Raw genomic sequence first — 15,966 nt, 5'->3', positions numbered from 1 at the left:
GAGAGCCTCAGGACTCTGATGCCTTCGGGACCCCTCCCCGCCTCCATGTCACACTCTGTGTTGCCTGTCATCTGCAGGTGGATGGGAAGAAGTACCCCAGCTTGGAAGACGGCATCCAGGTGGTGGTGATTGACGGGAGGCACGGGCAGGTACTGAACCACACCGGCTTCAGGAATGCCATCCTGCAGGGCATCCCCTGGCAGCTCTTCAATTACGTGGCGACCATCCCCGACAAGTGAGTCTGGCCGAGGCCCCCTCCCTGTCCCTGGGGCCTGCATCACAGTCCAGGCTGAGGAAGCTTAGGGAGCCTCCACGCACTGTCCACAGCTTCCCAGGTGGCTCATTGGTAAAGAATCTGCCTGGCAATGCAGGAGACACGAGTTCAGTTCCTAGGTCAGGAAGATCCCCTGGAGAAGAAAATGGCAATCCAGTCCAGTATTCTTGCCTGGAGAATTCCATGGACAGAGGAGCCTGGCGGGCTACAGTCCATGGGGTTGCAAACAGTCAGACAAAACTGAGCGACTGAACAATAACAACAGGGGTCTGCCCATCCATGGTGGGAGCTGGCCAGGAAGCCTCCCTACCTGGTGCCTCTGAGATGGGAGCCGGGGCCACTGTGAATGTAGGTCAGGCCGAGTCTACCAGCTACACATGAGAAGCCTGCCCCGGCCCTCCGCCCCCACCCGGCACACTCTCCCAGCGTGAGCTCATCCCCGCCCGCACTCGCTGCAATCCAAATGTTGGTGGCTGCCAAGCCTCTCCAGCCCCCGTCTCCCTCCTAAATGCCAGATATTTTTATCCAACGGCCACTTGGACTCTGCCACCCAAATGTCCCCTATGGAACTGAATTCTCATCATTTTTTTTTTTTTAATCCTCTAAACCAGCCAACCCTCTTGGCCACATTTTGGTGAAATCGTCATCTCCCATCCAGGCAACTAGCTACACCAGAGTCCAGGCATCACATTTGGTTCTGGTCTTTCTTTCGTTTTGACATCACCACACTCAGTAATCACACCTGTCAATTGCCTGCATCGTGGCTGCCCTGCTTTTATCCCAGGACACCCTCTCCATTGCCTCCACTCTGCCACCCACACTGTCAGACAGTGACCCAACAGACTCCCTCGCCCAGCCTCCCCAACTTGAATCCACCCACCATATTGGCGGGGGCGGGGGGCGAGGGGGCAGTGAGCTTCTTAAACACAGGTGTCCCCTGTCCCCTTTCCTAGGGGTAATTTCCCTGCCACCTTCCAAAACTAACTCACACATCACCTGTTTGGTGAGGTCTCTTCTGATCCAACCAAAAGTTTCTACCCATCCCTGCCCCCACAGAGGACCAGTGGATGTATCTGCTCCCTCATCTAGGGTCTAGATTTTTATTTTTTTAAGCCTTTTATTTTATATTAGCGAATAGCCAATTAAGTGTTGTGATAGTTTCAGATGGACAGCAAAGGGACTGAGCTACACACATACATGTATCCATTCTCCCCCAAACTCCCCTCCCATCTGGGCTGCCACATAACCCTGAGCAGAGTTCCATGTGCTGTACAGTAGGTCTCGGCTGGTTATCCATTTTAAATACAGCAGTACGGGGATCATATCCAACTCATATTTTCATTTCTGATATAATGGAGAACTCACTCCAAAGCCACAACCTGGACTAGCGGGCAGTCTAAGTGCTCCATGTGGTACCTGTCATCCAGGAGGTGCTTGGAAAATATTTACTGATGAAAACCAAGTGCTTCCCAGATGCTATATGAGGGCCTGACTTGAACTGGACGCTGTGTGAGATTCCAAAGACAGGGTGGTGCTTGACCACCTTTGGTCATGTGCTTCTTCAGCATCATGTTTTCACATGCAGATTCATACCGAAGCAGGAGATTAGCTGATTTGGGGAAAAAGAGGATCATCTAGAGATTTTTAGTTTCTGTGCCTTTTGGGGCCAGAGGACTTTTCCTGGAAATGAAATAGGATGCAGAAGCCTACAATAAGAAACGGAAATGCAGGAACTTCCCCGGTGGTCTGAATGGTTAAGAATCTGCCTTGCAATGCAGGAGACAAGGGTTTGATCCCTGACCACAACTGAGGTGCTGCAGAGCAACTAAGCTCCAGTGCGTTGCAACTACTGAGCCCAAGCAAACTAAAAAAAAAAAAGAAAGAAACCGAAATGCAGAGCTGCTCTGTTGAAAACCAGGGGTGAGAGGCGTAGGGCCTCCCCATCCAGGGCTCCTCTCAGCCCATGCTGCAGCCCCAGTGCACCTTGCTGGGGATAGCCCTCACCAAGTACCTGCTGTGAAGCACGCCCTGGGTTGGCGCTGGGTACCCAGGCAAGATCCGGGTACCCCTCCAACCTCAGGGAGAGCAGCAGGGCTTGAAGGAATAACGCAAGGCAGGTCCCACCCCACTGTCCCCCCAGGTCCCAGCCAGGTGGCCCCACCTTCCCACCCCATCCACGGGGCCACCCCAGCCCCAGGGAAAGGAGGACGCAACTGCTCCCATCAGAGCCTTCCAGGATGGCTTCCGGGGGCTGCCTCTGTCAGCACCCTCGGGAGCCTCATGTTGACAGGTGTGGGGGCTCAGTGGGCATGAGAAGCTCAGGCCAGGCAGAGAGGGGCCCCTGAAGAGTACAGGCAGCTTCCGGTGCTGCCAGGAGGCCAGGACACATGAGTAGCTCTGTCCATCTCCCTCCCCACTCCCAGAGGACATGCTCTTCATTTGAGTCCAGCCCAGCAAGGAGGCTTCACTGAGCCAAAGGGGTGTTAGCTTTATTTCTGAATGGGAGCGACGGGGACAGTCTCCTGGGAACAGACCCCGGATCTAGAATCCAGAGTCAAGGTTGTTGACAACGCACTGCCCTCCTCCTCCCCAGCCCTCTGTGATCCAGAGGAGCCGGGGCAGCCCAGCTCCCCTCCTCTCTGCTCTTCCCACACACGAGCTCTTTACATTTTGACAGCTGTCTTTCTGCTCCCTATGGGACACATATGGGGGTAATAACGGCTTCCAGAGTCCTATACAGTTTTTCCATGTCTGGACTGTGGTCTGTGGTCACAGGATTCCTCTGAGAGGAAAACTAGAAGCCCCAGTGGGCCTCTGTCCCTGTTTCTGTTCCTGGGGGAGGTGTGCATTTCCTGCCGTCTGGCCCAGCAGCTGTGTGGACCCCCACAATGGCCGTCCTCCAGCACTTTGGCCTGATCGCACCCAGGCCAGGGGACTAGAGATCTCAGCTCCTCAGCAGGACTCTTGCAAGTCGAGCCCTTCAGTCTGGGCAGCCCCAGGCCTGCTCCTCCTCCCACCCCAGGCACGGCTCCCCTTCGGCAGGTCGTCCTAGCTATTGGCTTGGCCAAAGAATTCATTCAGGTTTTTCCATTGTTTTTGTTCAACCCAGCGCTTAGTAACCATGTGCCTTCATCTCCCCATCTGTAGCATGGAACAGTCACACTGTCTTGCCTGAGCGGAGATGGGGAGGCATGATCTTGAGGGGTTAACCCTCCCCTGAGCACAGGGTGACTCAACACTCTGCTTCCTCCATCACCACATTTCCATCGGGTCCTACACAATCCTTGTACCTTCAGGTTAAGAGATGCACACTGAAGTCGTTTGTATGCCGGGCTCTGGCGTCGGTGCTGGTCCCCGATGGTGGGCTCTGTGTGCCAGCTCTGTCCTCTTTGGGGACAGCCATGGAGCAGCAGTGAGCTGAGAGCAGGCTCAGAGAGAAGATCACGGGCACCAACTGCAGCCAGACGTGTGGGAGGGTGTTCAGGATGTCGGTCATCACATGGAAAGAGCCAGTCAGCCCGGCACACAATCCTGCTCTCCCCCAGTCCCTGGCAGGGCTCTGGGCACTGCTGACTCAAGTCCCACCAGCCACCATGCAGCATCCCTGCCCGGGAATCCCTTACCCCACTTTGTCATCCAGGCCTCTCATTTGTCCTTTCTGGTTCAGTTCCATAGTTCTCATGGCATCAAAGGGAAGATACACCTCCAGAGGGCCATGGACCAGAGTGCTGGAAAAACTCGGGGCACACAAGGGGCTCAAACTAAAAGGTAAGGGTTCTTGCATTGATCCTGAGTCTGGATGCCCGGGCCTCCTGCTGAGGCCAGAGCACTTCCCCTCAAACCTGGTGTGACCTCAGAATCTTCAACACAACCAGCAGTCCACAGCTGTGCAGGGCAAGAGGCTCCCTGGTCAGCGTCCCTGCCCTGCAGCAATGCCATTCTAACATGTGATCAGACACCCCATCAACTCAGCAAATGGCCCTTTTAATCCACAAAAGTATCAGCAGAAAGGGCTTCTTCTTCCCTGGTGGCTCAATGTAAAGAACCCACCTGCCAATGCAAGAGACATGAGGTTCATTCCTGGGTCGGGAAGATCCCCTGGAGGAGGAACTGGCAACCCACTCCAGTATTCTTGCCTGGAAGATTCCCTGGATAGAGGAGCCTGGTGAGATACCATGGGGTCACAGAGAGTCGGACACAACTTAGCGAATGAAAAACAACAATCCACGGGGCTCAGTTTGACCCTCCTGCCTCAGTTCCTGCTGCCTGGATCGGCCAGAGTCACTACCTCTGCCCCAGCTTTCCTGCCAATGGTCAGCGTTTGTACAGTCCTTTGTAGCTGGCAAAGCTCTCATTTGAGAATATATATGGCTTGTCCAACGTCACACAGCTCTTCTGCCATAAAGCCTGGCACAGGCCCCTCGGGGAGGAAGCCAACCAGGACAAAAATGTCAGCATTTCATCACCATCATCAGTGTGATGAGAGAGTCCTTGGGGAGGCTGAGAGAGGAGGCCAAGCAACCTTCCTGATAATAATGTCCACTGTATTGGGTTGGCCAAAATGTTCATTTGGGTTTTCCATACGACGTTATAGAACATCGTATTTGTTTCTGTTTGTTTTTTTTTTTTTTAACAGAAAAATGTGAATGAACTTTTTGACCAACCCAATAGTTATCATGTAAATGCCCAGCCTTGTGCCTTGCTGAACATCCTATAAAGATCTGTTATTCACTAATAACCTGCAAGACAGGTACTGTGATTTCCATTTAAGGTAGAGCCACTCAAGAATTAGTCATTTAAGATTAGAATTTGGATCCTAATATTCTAACTCAAAGCCAGCCATCCTTAGCAGCCAGGCCATCCTGACTGCAAAACACATCAAAGCTAGCAGCCTGTCATATGGAAAGTTTATCCCAAGCCTCTCGCAGAGAAAATTCAGAAACAATGAAAGTCCTTCCAATGAGCCAAAAGAGAAAACAAGGAAAAGAGAAGCGTCTTCCCCAGCCCAGTACTGAAAGCATCTAGGGGGCCTGTGTGCCTTAAATTAGGACCCTGGGACTTCCCCAGTGGTCTAGTGGTTAAGAATCTGCCTTCCAATACTCGGGGCACAGGTTCAATCCCTCGTCAGGGAACAAAGATCCCACATGCTAGATGACTGGGCAAAAAAAAAAAATCAATTAATGAAGACCCTGTTGCCAAAAACTGATGAACATAAAGGTGACGTTGTTCAGTCAAGGGACACATTCCCGGGGTGATGCATGTGTACAACCTACCAGGCGAGGCCATTCCCCAGTGTCAACGTGGATACCCACATCCCTCGGACGGGGCCGAGCTCTGAGCTATGGGACAGAAGGCCCTGCATGGGGCTTGGGATTCTAGAGCTCTGGCCGGGCCACACCATCTGCTCAGGGCCCCTGGGCAAATTTCTCTGCTGCTCAGAACTTCCTTCTAAAGCCACGGGATATTGGCGCCAGGGCAAAGATCTTGTAGTTGAATGCCATTACTTGACAGATGGGGACACAGGACTTAAGAGAGGAGCAGGCACTTGCTGCTAATTTTAGGGTCAGCTTGATGGCAACTGGTTTCTTGGAGGGGATCCCCTGCATAGAGCAGAGCCAGCACTCCACACTGGTACTGGAGGCTCAGGTGAGACCCTGTGTGCCCTGTACAGACCAACGCCAGGCACCATTGGTAACACGGCACAAAGCTCTTCCCAGGGAGACACAGTCCAGTGCAGCTAGAGGAGAGGGTGCCTGGTGGGGGCCAGGGAACGGCAATGGGGAACCCCAGGAGGCAGTGGGTACACAGCCATTCTCTCGTGAAGTTTATGCTTACGCGACTTTACTGCTTTGCAGAGAAAATGGTGTTCGTTGGCTTCAAAGGCAGCTTCCGGCCCACCTGGGTGACCCTGGACACTGAGGACCACCACGCCAAAATCTTCCAAGTGGTGCCCATCCCGGTGGTGAGGAAGAAGAAGCTGTGAGGACCGCCGCCACCCCGTGCGCCCCCACAGTGGACCCTGACACTGGAGTCTGGGCAGCGGCCCGGGGCAGCGAGGCCGGTTCCCACAGCCCCCATCTGGCAGCTGCCGGGGAAGGCCATGTGTCAGCCCTGATGGGCCAGGGGGAGGCTTCTGAGCCCCCTGGTGCTGCCGCCCACCCCCCTCAAGTGTCTACCTGCAGCCCCAGGGCCATGTGGGCTGATGCTGCAAACCTTCTCCTCCCTGCAGCCTCCCAGGGGTCTCTCTATCTGTGCCTCTGCAGTGGGGGCTGTGGGGACCACAGGGAGCCATGGGCTCTACTGGCAAAAAAGGTCCCCTTTGGCAGGAGTTCTGCTCCAGCTGGGAGGCAGCCTGGGGGTGGGAGGGCGGGGTCACTCACAGATCTCCATGCTCTCCAGCACAATGTTAGGGTGGGAGGTGCAGGAAGAATCCTCATTCCTGTAAGCAGGACCCGACCTCCACCGGGTTCAGAGCTCAGGTGTAGACAGCGCACCGAGATGGAACCAGCTGCCCTCGGGGAGGACGAGCCTGCCTCCGGAGGAGGTCAGCCTCTCAGGAGACTTGGCGCCCAGGCCATGAGTCGGACTAGGTGACTTTTAAAGGCCCTTTCAGTTCTGAGAGCCCAGAAGTCTGTGGCTTCTCACGCTGTGTCTGGAGTCCCGCGGTAGGCAAGAACATTCTTCTCAGCCGACATCCATGACGCTGGCGCTCCGGGCAGCCAGGATGGAGGCGTGAGAAGCAAGGCCCAGGGTGAGGGGCTCGGCTGTCTGGCACAACAGACGGTCGGTGTGAGTGCCTTCTGATGCTAGGCAGAGAAAGCTGAGAGGGCTCAAAGGGGGCCGTGCCAGTTCCCAAGAGGGAAAGAAAGGGTTTACGTGCTCAGGTGGGTCTGGAAGCTTCTTGCAGGAGAGGCCCTGGGCTCGTAGGGATGAAGGGCAGGGGGCTTATGGGTGGCAAGGATGGGGCAGCCTCTGCAGCATTCAGAGGCTGAGCCCTTCCTGCTGAAGCTGGATGACTTCAAGGTGGCCCATTGCCCTGGACTCGCTGGACCCCCGTAGCAGAGAAGCATGCATCACAGGGAGGGCTGGTGGGCCCCTGACACCCAAAGTGTGGGCCAGCCGGCCCCACCTATGACTCCAACAGAGGCTGGAGTCAAATTGAAAAAGGTGGGCTCCTCCATGAGAGGCCCATCTGCTCCTCACTGGGGAGCCCCCGAGAAGCGCTCACACCTCAGGGCGCCGGGCTTTCGGAACCAGAAAGGGCCTTAGGAGACACCTAGTCCAAAGCCTTGGTTGTAGAGACGGGACGATGAGACTCCAAGAAAGGGAAGAACCACACGGCCAGAGCAGGGCCAAGATGGGAGCCCCCACTCCCCACACTCACTGCCACACCACGCTGCCTCAACTGCCGGCCGGAGGGGCCAGGCGTTCCTGAAGGACAAGCCCCGCTGAAGGGAGAAAAGATGAGACTAGAAAGAGAGTTGTTGGCCAGGACTGTTTCTGCCCCGGCCCCCTCACCGTGCACACAAGGGCACCCTCCTGTGGGCTCTGGAGGCCCTGCAGCCTCCACTTGGCTCAAACTTACCTGCCCTCTGGAGGGGCGCCCAGCCACCGCAATAACTGCACTGGTGCTATCTGCATCTGCAGGTCTGCAGGCACGCCCAGCAGACAGTGTCAGGCCACCCCGACACATCTTTGGGGGGCTGGCTAGGTGGCTCTCCAGGGTCCATCCACCCCAGGCCCTCTTAAAGAACTGCCCACCTTGGAGAGCCAGGAGAGCTCTGGAAAAGGAAAACTCTGTCTGTGGTTTATACTGTCTCATGAGACCCCAGGGTCACTCTGGGTCTCATGATGACCACGTCTGTCCCCTCTCCTGCCCCAACCACAAACTCCTTCTTGTCCCTGTCTGTTCAGCTGCACCCAGTGAGGCTCAGCCTTAAGTCCACCCCCCGCTCCCAGGGTGAGCCAGTCACCAAAGAGGTTTTTCCCACTAAAGAAGTCTTTCAGCTGCTAGGGGGTGATGGTGGGACTCTGCCTCTAAGGACACGGCAGCTTCAGAGGCCCGAGTCCCTGGAGGGACCTCTTCCAGGAAGATCAGAGGCCGTGGGGAGGAGAGTTCAGATGACCTCATGTTCTTTTCGTCTATAGTCCTGTTGAGTTTTCCTAAACTCTTAATGCAAGGGTCTCACACTGTGAACCACTTAGGGTGCGATCACTTCCGATGGCCAGGAATGTTAACTGTCTTTGGTTCAGTTTATGTAAAGAAAATATCTATTTGAAAATCCTCAGAGTTGTACATTTGTCAAACAGCACAGGATCTGTGCATATAACGTTCCTTCCAAAACCGTTCACCAAGAGCCCGTGTCTGGGCATGTTCTTGGTAGCACAAATTTTCTTACTGCTTAGAAAATTGTTCCTGTTGTTCTTTCTGTTTGGAAGCCTCAAGATGAGTTAGGCCTTTTTAAAAAAACAAAACACTCCTCTGAAATGCTTGTCTTTTTCCTGTTGCCGAAATAGCTGGTCCTTTTTCGGGAATTAGATGTATAGTGTGTTTTGTATGTAAACGTTTCTCGTAGGTGTCACTATGAACAAAGATATATTTTCTATTTATTTATTCTATTATGCACTTCGAGAAATTGTTGTCGGAGAAATGAAGAATCGTCTTAAATGTCTTATTTGGGTATGTTCTTTGGACCGCTTGAAAGGGGTGTACACAGGACCTTCTGCTTGCAGCAGACATCGGCTCTGGTTTGGAAAATCTTGCTGTACTGTAGTAAAAGTAAAAAGGATGTCATCCACCTGACTGCTTGTTTATTTTCCATTAAAGTGGGTCTCACTTTAAGCCAGAAAGCTACGGAAAATAAGACAGGAAATTACCCTTTGCCGCACTGGCCGTTCACTTCGAAGAACCAGTCATGTGTCCTACCTCATCCTGTCCACAAGGGGGCGCTCAGGACAGCAGGTGGAGAAGGTCCTAGGAGAGGAAAGCTGTCATTCATGTGGCTGGCACATCCATGTTGGACTGTGTAGTCCTTACTCCTAAGCATCAGAAAGCTGTCAAGGCAGCACCCTCCCTGGGGAAAAGCCAGAGGTTAGTGCAGTCTGGACTTGAAGCAAGACTGTTTCTTCCTCATGGGTACAGTTTGGGCAGAGGCCAAACATGATGTCTGGGGAGAACATGGAGACTAAGGTGGAGAGATAGGTCCAAATCAAGCTGCCAGACAAGAAGGGTGGCGAAGCAGGTTAGAGGGGAACCCTAGGCAGAGGTGAGAGAGGCTTGGGGGTCTGGGGAGGAGAAAGTGAGCAGCTTAGAATGGGGTGAATGGGAGGGTCATACAACTGTGCTGTGCAGTAAGGCAGCCACTGGCCACATAAAGCCACCTACATTGAGATTAATTACAATGAAATACAATAGAAAATTCAGTTCCTTGGTCACACTGACCTATCTGAAGCACTCAATAGTCCATATGTCTGCATGTGTACATGCTAAGTCACTTCAGTCATGTCCGGCTCTTTGCAGCCCCATGAACTGTTGTCCATCAGGCTCCTCTGTCCATGGGATCCTCCAGGCAAGAATGCTGGAGTGGGTTGCCATTCCCTTCTCCAGGGGGTCCTCCCGACCCAGGGATTCAAGCCATGTCTCTTGATGTCTCCTGCGTTGGCAGGCAGGTTCTTCACCAGTAGCGCCATCTGGGAGGCCCAGTCCATATGTCTAGTGGTTACCATACTGGTCAAGGAATATATAAAACATTTCCATCAACAGAGAAGGTTTTTTTCTTAATGATTTCCAGAAAGCTTTAGGGGCTCGTACACTGGACTTTTAAAAATCTATGCTCCTAATGTGTGTGTGTGTGTTCAGTCCACTTAAAGGGGCTAGCACCAGATTGGTGCTATCAAGCTGTCAATAAACAAATAAAGTCATCCCTTGGTATCCACAGGGGACTGGTTCTAGGATTCCCTTGGATACCAAAATCGGAGGATGCTCAAATCCCTCACAGTCTGCTCTCTATTTCTGTGGGTTGGTTTTTTGTCCAACCCAGCACAGCCAAAAATAATCAATTAATTAATTTTAAAACATAAATAAAAGGGAAGAAATAACACTAAATGGAAAAAAAAGACCCTAGTGGAGACCCTGCAGTCCCCACGCCCAGTGAGTGGTGAGGCAGAGAGCTCTGAGAGAGGAGACGGTTTCAGCTGGAGTGGTCAGGGGTCCTAAGCATGGATGGGACTGGAGGCAGTCTGGGGGTCAAGGTCAGATGAGGAATGGGGCCCTTTCATAAGAGGCACAGCCTGGGTGCTGGGAAAGTAACCAGAGGTGTGAGCTTGAAGATGGCTGGGCGTAAACCAGAGAGCGACCTTGAGAGGGAAGGTGGGCCAGCCAGACACGGGAAGTTTGTAGGGACCACGAGATCTGACGATGGGAGGGGGGTCCCTGGTGACTCCTCAGCCAGCAGTTTGGTTGCTTGAGTAGGTGCACAGTGCACTGCTTTGGTTAGTGAAGTAGAAAAGGCATTTGGGAGGACTGAGAGAGCAGGCTCAAAGGAAGCAATAGGAGACTGCAGCCAGCTCAGTGCAGAGTGCAAGGAGCAGGAGATACGCTAGAGTGCAGACAGAGGGTGGACGTGGGGCCCCTTCACGCTTGTCCTTTCAACAGTCACCAGACGCCCAGAGGGGAGTCACTGCCAGGTGTTAGGTGACAAGGTGAGCACACCTGGCCCCGTCTGCATGGAGAAACCATAAAAACATGGAAGCAAGCTAAGTGTCCACAGGCAGAGGACTGGCTAAAGCAGATGGAGTACATATGCACAAGGCTTCACTGCTGGCTGAAGGGTAAAGAATCTGCCCACAAAGAAGGACACGTGGCTTTGATCCCTGGGGAGGAGAGCTTGGCAACCCACTCCAGTATTTTTTCCTGAAGAATCCCATGGACAGAGGAGCCTGGTGGGCTGCAGTCCATAGGATGGCAAAGAGTCGGACATGACTGAAGTGACTGAGCATGCATGTGTGTACAGTACATATACACACTGGACTACTACTCAGCCATGAAAAAGAATGAAATAATGTCATTTGTAGCAACATGGGTAGATTTAGAGATTGTCATACTAAGTGAAATAAGTCAGAAAAAAAAGACAAATCTTATGTGATATCACTCATATGTGGAATCTAAAAAAATAGTATGAAGGAACTTATTTACAAAACAGACTCTTAGACATAGAAAAGAAATCTATGGTTACCAAGGTGGAAGCAGGGGAGGGATAAATTAGGAGTTTGGGATTAACATATGGACACTACTGTGTATAAAATAAACAACAAGGATTTACTGTATAGCACAGGGAACTATATTCAATATCCTGTAACAAACTATAATGGAAAATATTTTTTAATATATACATATATATGTATAAACACATTACTTTGCTGTACACCTGAAACAGAGTCGTTTCAGTTGTATCCAACTCTTTTTGGCCACATGGATGTAGCCCACCAAGCTCCTCTGTCCATGGGATTCTCCAAGCAAGAATGCTGGAGTGGGTTGCCATGCCTTTCTCCAGGACCTTCCCAACGCAGGGACTGAACCCGCATCGCATAGCTCCTGCACCGGCAGGTAGGCTCTTTACCACTAGCGCCACCTGGGATCAACTATAATTTTGAAAAAAACAAAAGAACGGAGGATAGGAAATTCAGAAGAGTAGAGTGTGCTCTGGGAGTTCCCCTCTCCTAAGGGCTCACCCCTAAGCCAAGTGAGGGAGGCAAGAGAACCTCTCGTGGGGGGACTGGAAGTATCTGGAGGAAGAAAAGATGGACATTTTACTTCTCAGCTGGCGCTTACTGAGACCTTAGGCTCATGGGGCACCGACTGCTGCCGGAGCTGGGGAGGAGAGTTCCCTGGTGTCTCACTGCCCCATCATTTAGGAGAGAAGAGGCCAGAGGTGTCTCTGCTCTTGCCCTGGGTGATATAAGGTGGATACAGGCTGCAGCTGCCCTATGTTCCCAAGAGAACAGCCAGCAGTCTCTGGAGAAATGCCCCTCCACTCACTGGCTGGGCGAGGATGCCTGAGGTTTCCATGCATCAGGAGCACATTGTGGAGGGACTTCCCTGGTAGTCCAGTGGCTAGGACTCCAAGCTCCCAATGCAGGGGGCGCCAGTTCAATCCCTGGTCAGGAAACTAAGACCCATAAGCTGTATGGCCAAAAATATTAATTATTAAAAACTGTAGAGCACAAGTAAGTGAGCTTGAAGGAAGCCTGCCCCACACAGGTGTCTGCCCAGGTGAAGGGATACCTGGCAGAGGCTATAGGCATCCTCAAAGGCAGAGCAGAAAGAGCAAGGGGTGCCACCTGTGTTCAGCTGGGAGATGCACTGCTCAGATCAAAGTGGGCAAGTGAGCATTGGACAAGAATCCAGAAGACCATCCCAGGCCAAAGAGCCATAACACCTGCCACAACAGAGGACACTTAAGGCCAGTTTGCAACGGCACAAGTTATTGAAGACTTTTTACCCCTCTTCCTTGAATCCTCCCCTCTCTGTGCCCCAAACCATGCCGGCAGGGATGGGGAGCCTTGGGAGAAGTGGAGTGGGGAGCAAGGCAGAAAAAAGAAAAAGAAGAGCCCCGTGTCTCCATCCCCATCGCCCTGCACCGGCTCCAAAACAAAGCCCAAATGAGACAGTCTGAGACCCGGGACCCTTCACTGCAGTCTTTGCGCTTGGACACACCTCTCCTCCAACAACTAAACACAAAGAAACTGTACATGAGCAGCTGGGGCAAATTCTGGACCCCAAAGATACAAAGAGACCAAAAAACCCAACTGCCACTTAGCAGTGCCTAGAGCAAAAGCAAGGTACTGCGCATGCCCCTGCACACGCAGTGCCACCTAAGGGCTGGGCAAACCATAGAAGTCACCCTCCAGCCTGACCCCAGACACACCCTACCCTCACCCCACCACGTAAGGAACAAGCTCGCCCCACCTCAGGGAGCAAGGAAAACTTCTGTTTGTTCTCGCTCCCTTTGATACGGCTGCTGCTGCTGCTGCTAAGTCGCTTCAGTTGTGTCCGACTCTGTGCGACCCCATAGATGGCAACCCACCAGGGTCCCCCGTCCCTGGGATTCTCCAGGCAAGAACACTGGAGTGGGTTGCCATGTCCTTCCCCAATGCAGGAAAGTGAAAAGTGCAGCAGGGACCCCAACAAAGCCTCACCTGAATCTCCCGTCTGGTCTCTAGTCAGTTGTTATTGATTAAGGAGGCCAAGAACTCCAGTCCGTAACACAAGTAGGGGGAGACCAGTGTGTGCGAGTAGACTTGCTTTAAGCTGCAGGAAGAGAAGGCGCTGGTTTGTAGCTTTTGCTGGTATCCATTGTGTAAATACACTCATCACAACCAGTTTCCAGGTACAGGGGTTTCATGGCCAGATCCCAAGATTCCTGGCTATTAACCACTGGTTCTGCAAGCTGGTACTAGCTGGCTTCCTTGCAGGCTGCAGGCTGAGTCAACAGAGGGGAATTGAAACAGTGCTGAGAAAAAAGATACAGTTCTGCTAGACTGTATCCTTCCAGATCAGCACCTTCAACAAAACTATTACACAGAGCAGGAAGGGAAGAATATAAGGACCACACTCCCCTGGAAGTATCTTGTCAACTCCCTTAAAAGACAGAAGCTGCTAAAAGAGAATTTTGCTTGTTTGTGTCTTCTGAACATCTTTCCCCTCTTCCCACTACAAAGGGGAAACACTGCATCTGATTGCTATGCTATGAAGTTGGGGATGAAGAATGGTCTTCTAAGAAAAATGCCAAAGGCAAAATCATCAAGTTTGGTTCATAGGATGACATGAAATTATTAAAATGTAAAATTCTAAATCATCTTGAAAACTAATAAATTGAGGAAATGAGTTTAAAATCTATACCCCAGGTAAGAAGTGAGTAACTTTGGATGTGCTGGGTATCCTTGCTTTGCACCCAAGTTCATTTCCATGTCCTGCTTGGTACCCAAGGAGGCTGACATGGACCATTAGCAGTTCTGTGGTCCTTTGCCTTCCTGTTGGTTTAGAGGCTCCTTTGGGAGGGAGGGAAGTGCTGTGTCTGGGAGTTCATTGCAGGGCTCCCTCCTGACCGATGTCTCAGAGTCAGCTGTTCCTTTCTAAGGAAGACAGGGCTTCAGTTGGGGTGCCTCTATAAGTCACTGTCTCCCTGGGTCCCAGAGACTGCTCTGGCTCCTGGTGTCTCTATGCCAGGGGTGGTAACTGCTCCCCATGTTCACAAGCACAAGATTATGGCCCTGCTCCTTTTCAGGGTCCCTAGACTCTATTCACCTAATTTACAAATGTTCCCTTCACTAAACAAATTGGTATTGTGCCATCTGCTGATACTTTCTACACAAGGTACTCTTTTTAATATTTGTTTTTATTTATTTGGCTGCACCAGGTCTTAGTTGCGGTATGCAGGATCTTTGATCTTCACTGCAGCATTCGGGATATTTAGCTGTGGCATGCAAACTCTTAGTTGCAGCACATGGGATCCTGTTCCTTACCAGGGTTTGAACCCAGGCCCCGTGCATTGGGAACATGAAGTCTTAGCCACTGGACCACCAGGGAAGTCCTGTATATGAGACACTCTTAGAAAGCAATAAAAGGAAGTCAGGGAACACCAAAATAAAAATAGGAAGGGGTCAGCTCACAAAAAAATAAATAGGAAATAAATATATGTATTAATATTTTAAAATTTTCAACCTCATTGGTAATTACAAGATGCAAATCAAAACAACAATGAGATAATATTAATCACTTGCCAAACTGAAAATATGTTAAGAATGATACAAGGCAAGAAGAAGCAGACATTCTTGAAAGTAAAAGTGAAAGTTGCTCAGTCATGTCCAACTCTTTGCAACCCCACGGACTATACAGTCCATCGAATCCCCCAGGCCAGAATACTGGAATGGGGAGCTGTTCACTTCTCCAGGGGATCTTCCCAACCCAAGGATCAAACCCAGGTTTCCCGCATTGCAGGCAGATTCTTTACCAGATGAGCCACCAGGGAAGGGAAGCACTTAGATATTCTTCAGTTCAGGTCAGTCGCTCAGTCGTGTCCAACTCTGTGATCCCATGGACTGCAGCACGCCAACCTTCCCTGTCCATCACCAACTCCTGGAGCTTGCTCAAACTCATGTCCATCAAGCCGGTGATCCCATTCAACCATCTCATCCTCTTTCTCTTCCCATCTTCAATCTTTCCCAGCATCAGCGTCTTTTCAATTGAGTCAGTTCTTCGCATCAGGTGGCCAAAGTATTAAGAGTTTCAGCTTCAGCATCAGTCCTTCCAATGAACACCCAGGACTGATCTCCTTGAGGATGAACTGATTGGATCTCCTTGCAGTCCAAGGGACTCTCAAGAGTCTTCTCCAACACCACAGTTCAAAAGCATCAATTCTTCTGCGCTCAGCTTTCTTTATAGTCCAACTCTCACATCCATACGTGACTACTGGAAAAACCATAGTTTTGACTAGATGGACCTCTGCTTTTTAATATGCTGTCTAGGTTGGTCATAGCTTTTCTTCCAAGGAGCAAGTGTCTTTTAATTTCATTCCTAAGACATTCTTAAATGATGATAGAAAAGTAGGTTGGTGCAAGCTTTCTCTAAAGCAATTTTGTATTATGTAAAAATGATTTGAAAATGTGGGTAGACTTAGGCTCCACAAGTCTGT

At 51.3% G+C, this 15,966-nt stretch overlaps 1 protein-coding gene and 1 long non-coding RNA gene across 4 annotated transcripts in view; one reads left to right on the top strand and one right to left on the bottom strand.

Annotated features, from left to right (window-relative positions):
• The window catches only part of CEMIP (cell migration inducing hyaluronidase 1), a 161,180-nt gene extending 152,108 nt beyond the window's left edge, over positions 1–9,072 (top strand). For all 3 annotated transcript variants that reach the window (XM_086364209.1, XM_086364210.1, XM_086364208.1), the window contains 3 exons: positions 78–235; positions 3,942–4,042; positions 6,130–9,072. In XM_086364209.1, the coding sequence (XP_086220335.1) occupies positions 78–235; positions 3,942–4,042; positions 6,130–6,257 (387 nt within the window). In that variant the 3' untranslated portion in view covers positions 6,258–9,072. The remainder of the gene's footprint in view (positions 1–77; positions 236–3,941; positions 4,043–6,129) is intronic.
• On the bottom strand, positions 8,872–13,846 carry LOC147349533 (uncharacterized). Its single transcript, XR_015149923.1, has 3 exons — positions 13,472–13,846; positions 9,152–9,248; positions 8,872–9,042 (listed from the first exon to the last, which is right to left on the bottom strand). It is a non-coding gene; the product is annotated as an uncharacterized LOC147349533 (long non-coding RNA).
• Between the last annotated feature and the right edge of the window lie 2,120 nt (positions 13,847–15,966).

This window comes from Bos grunniens, chromosome 21 (genome assembly GCF_055505025.1).
Source record: "Bos grunniens cultivar Pamir isolate PY7600 chromosome 21, Bosgru_T2T1.0, whole genome shotgun sequence".
Taxonomy (NCBI): Eukaryota; Metazoa; Chordata; class Mammalia; order Artiodactyla; family Bovidae; genus Bos; species Bos grunniens.
Note: the sequence above shows the minus strand (reverse complement) of the source record. Positions and strands in the feature narration are given on the sequence as shown.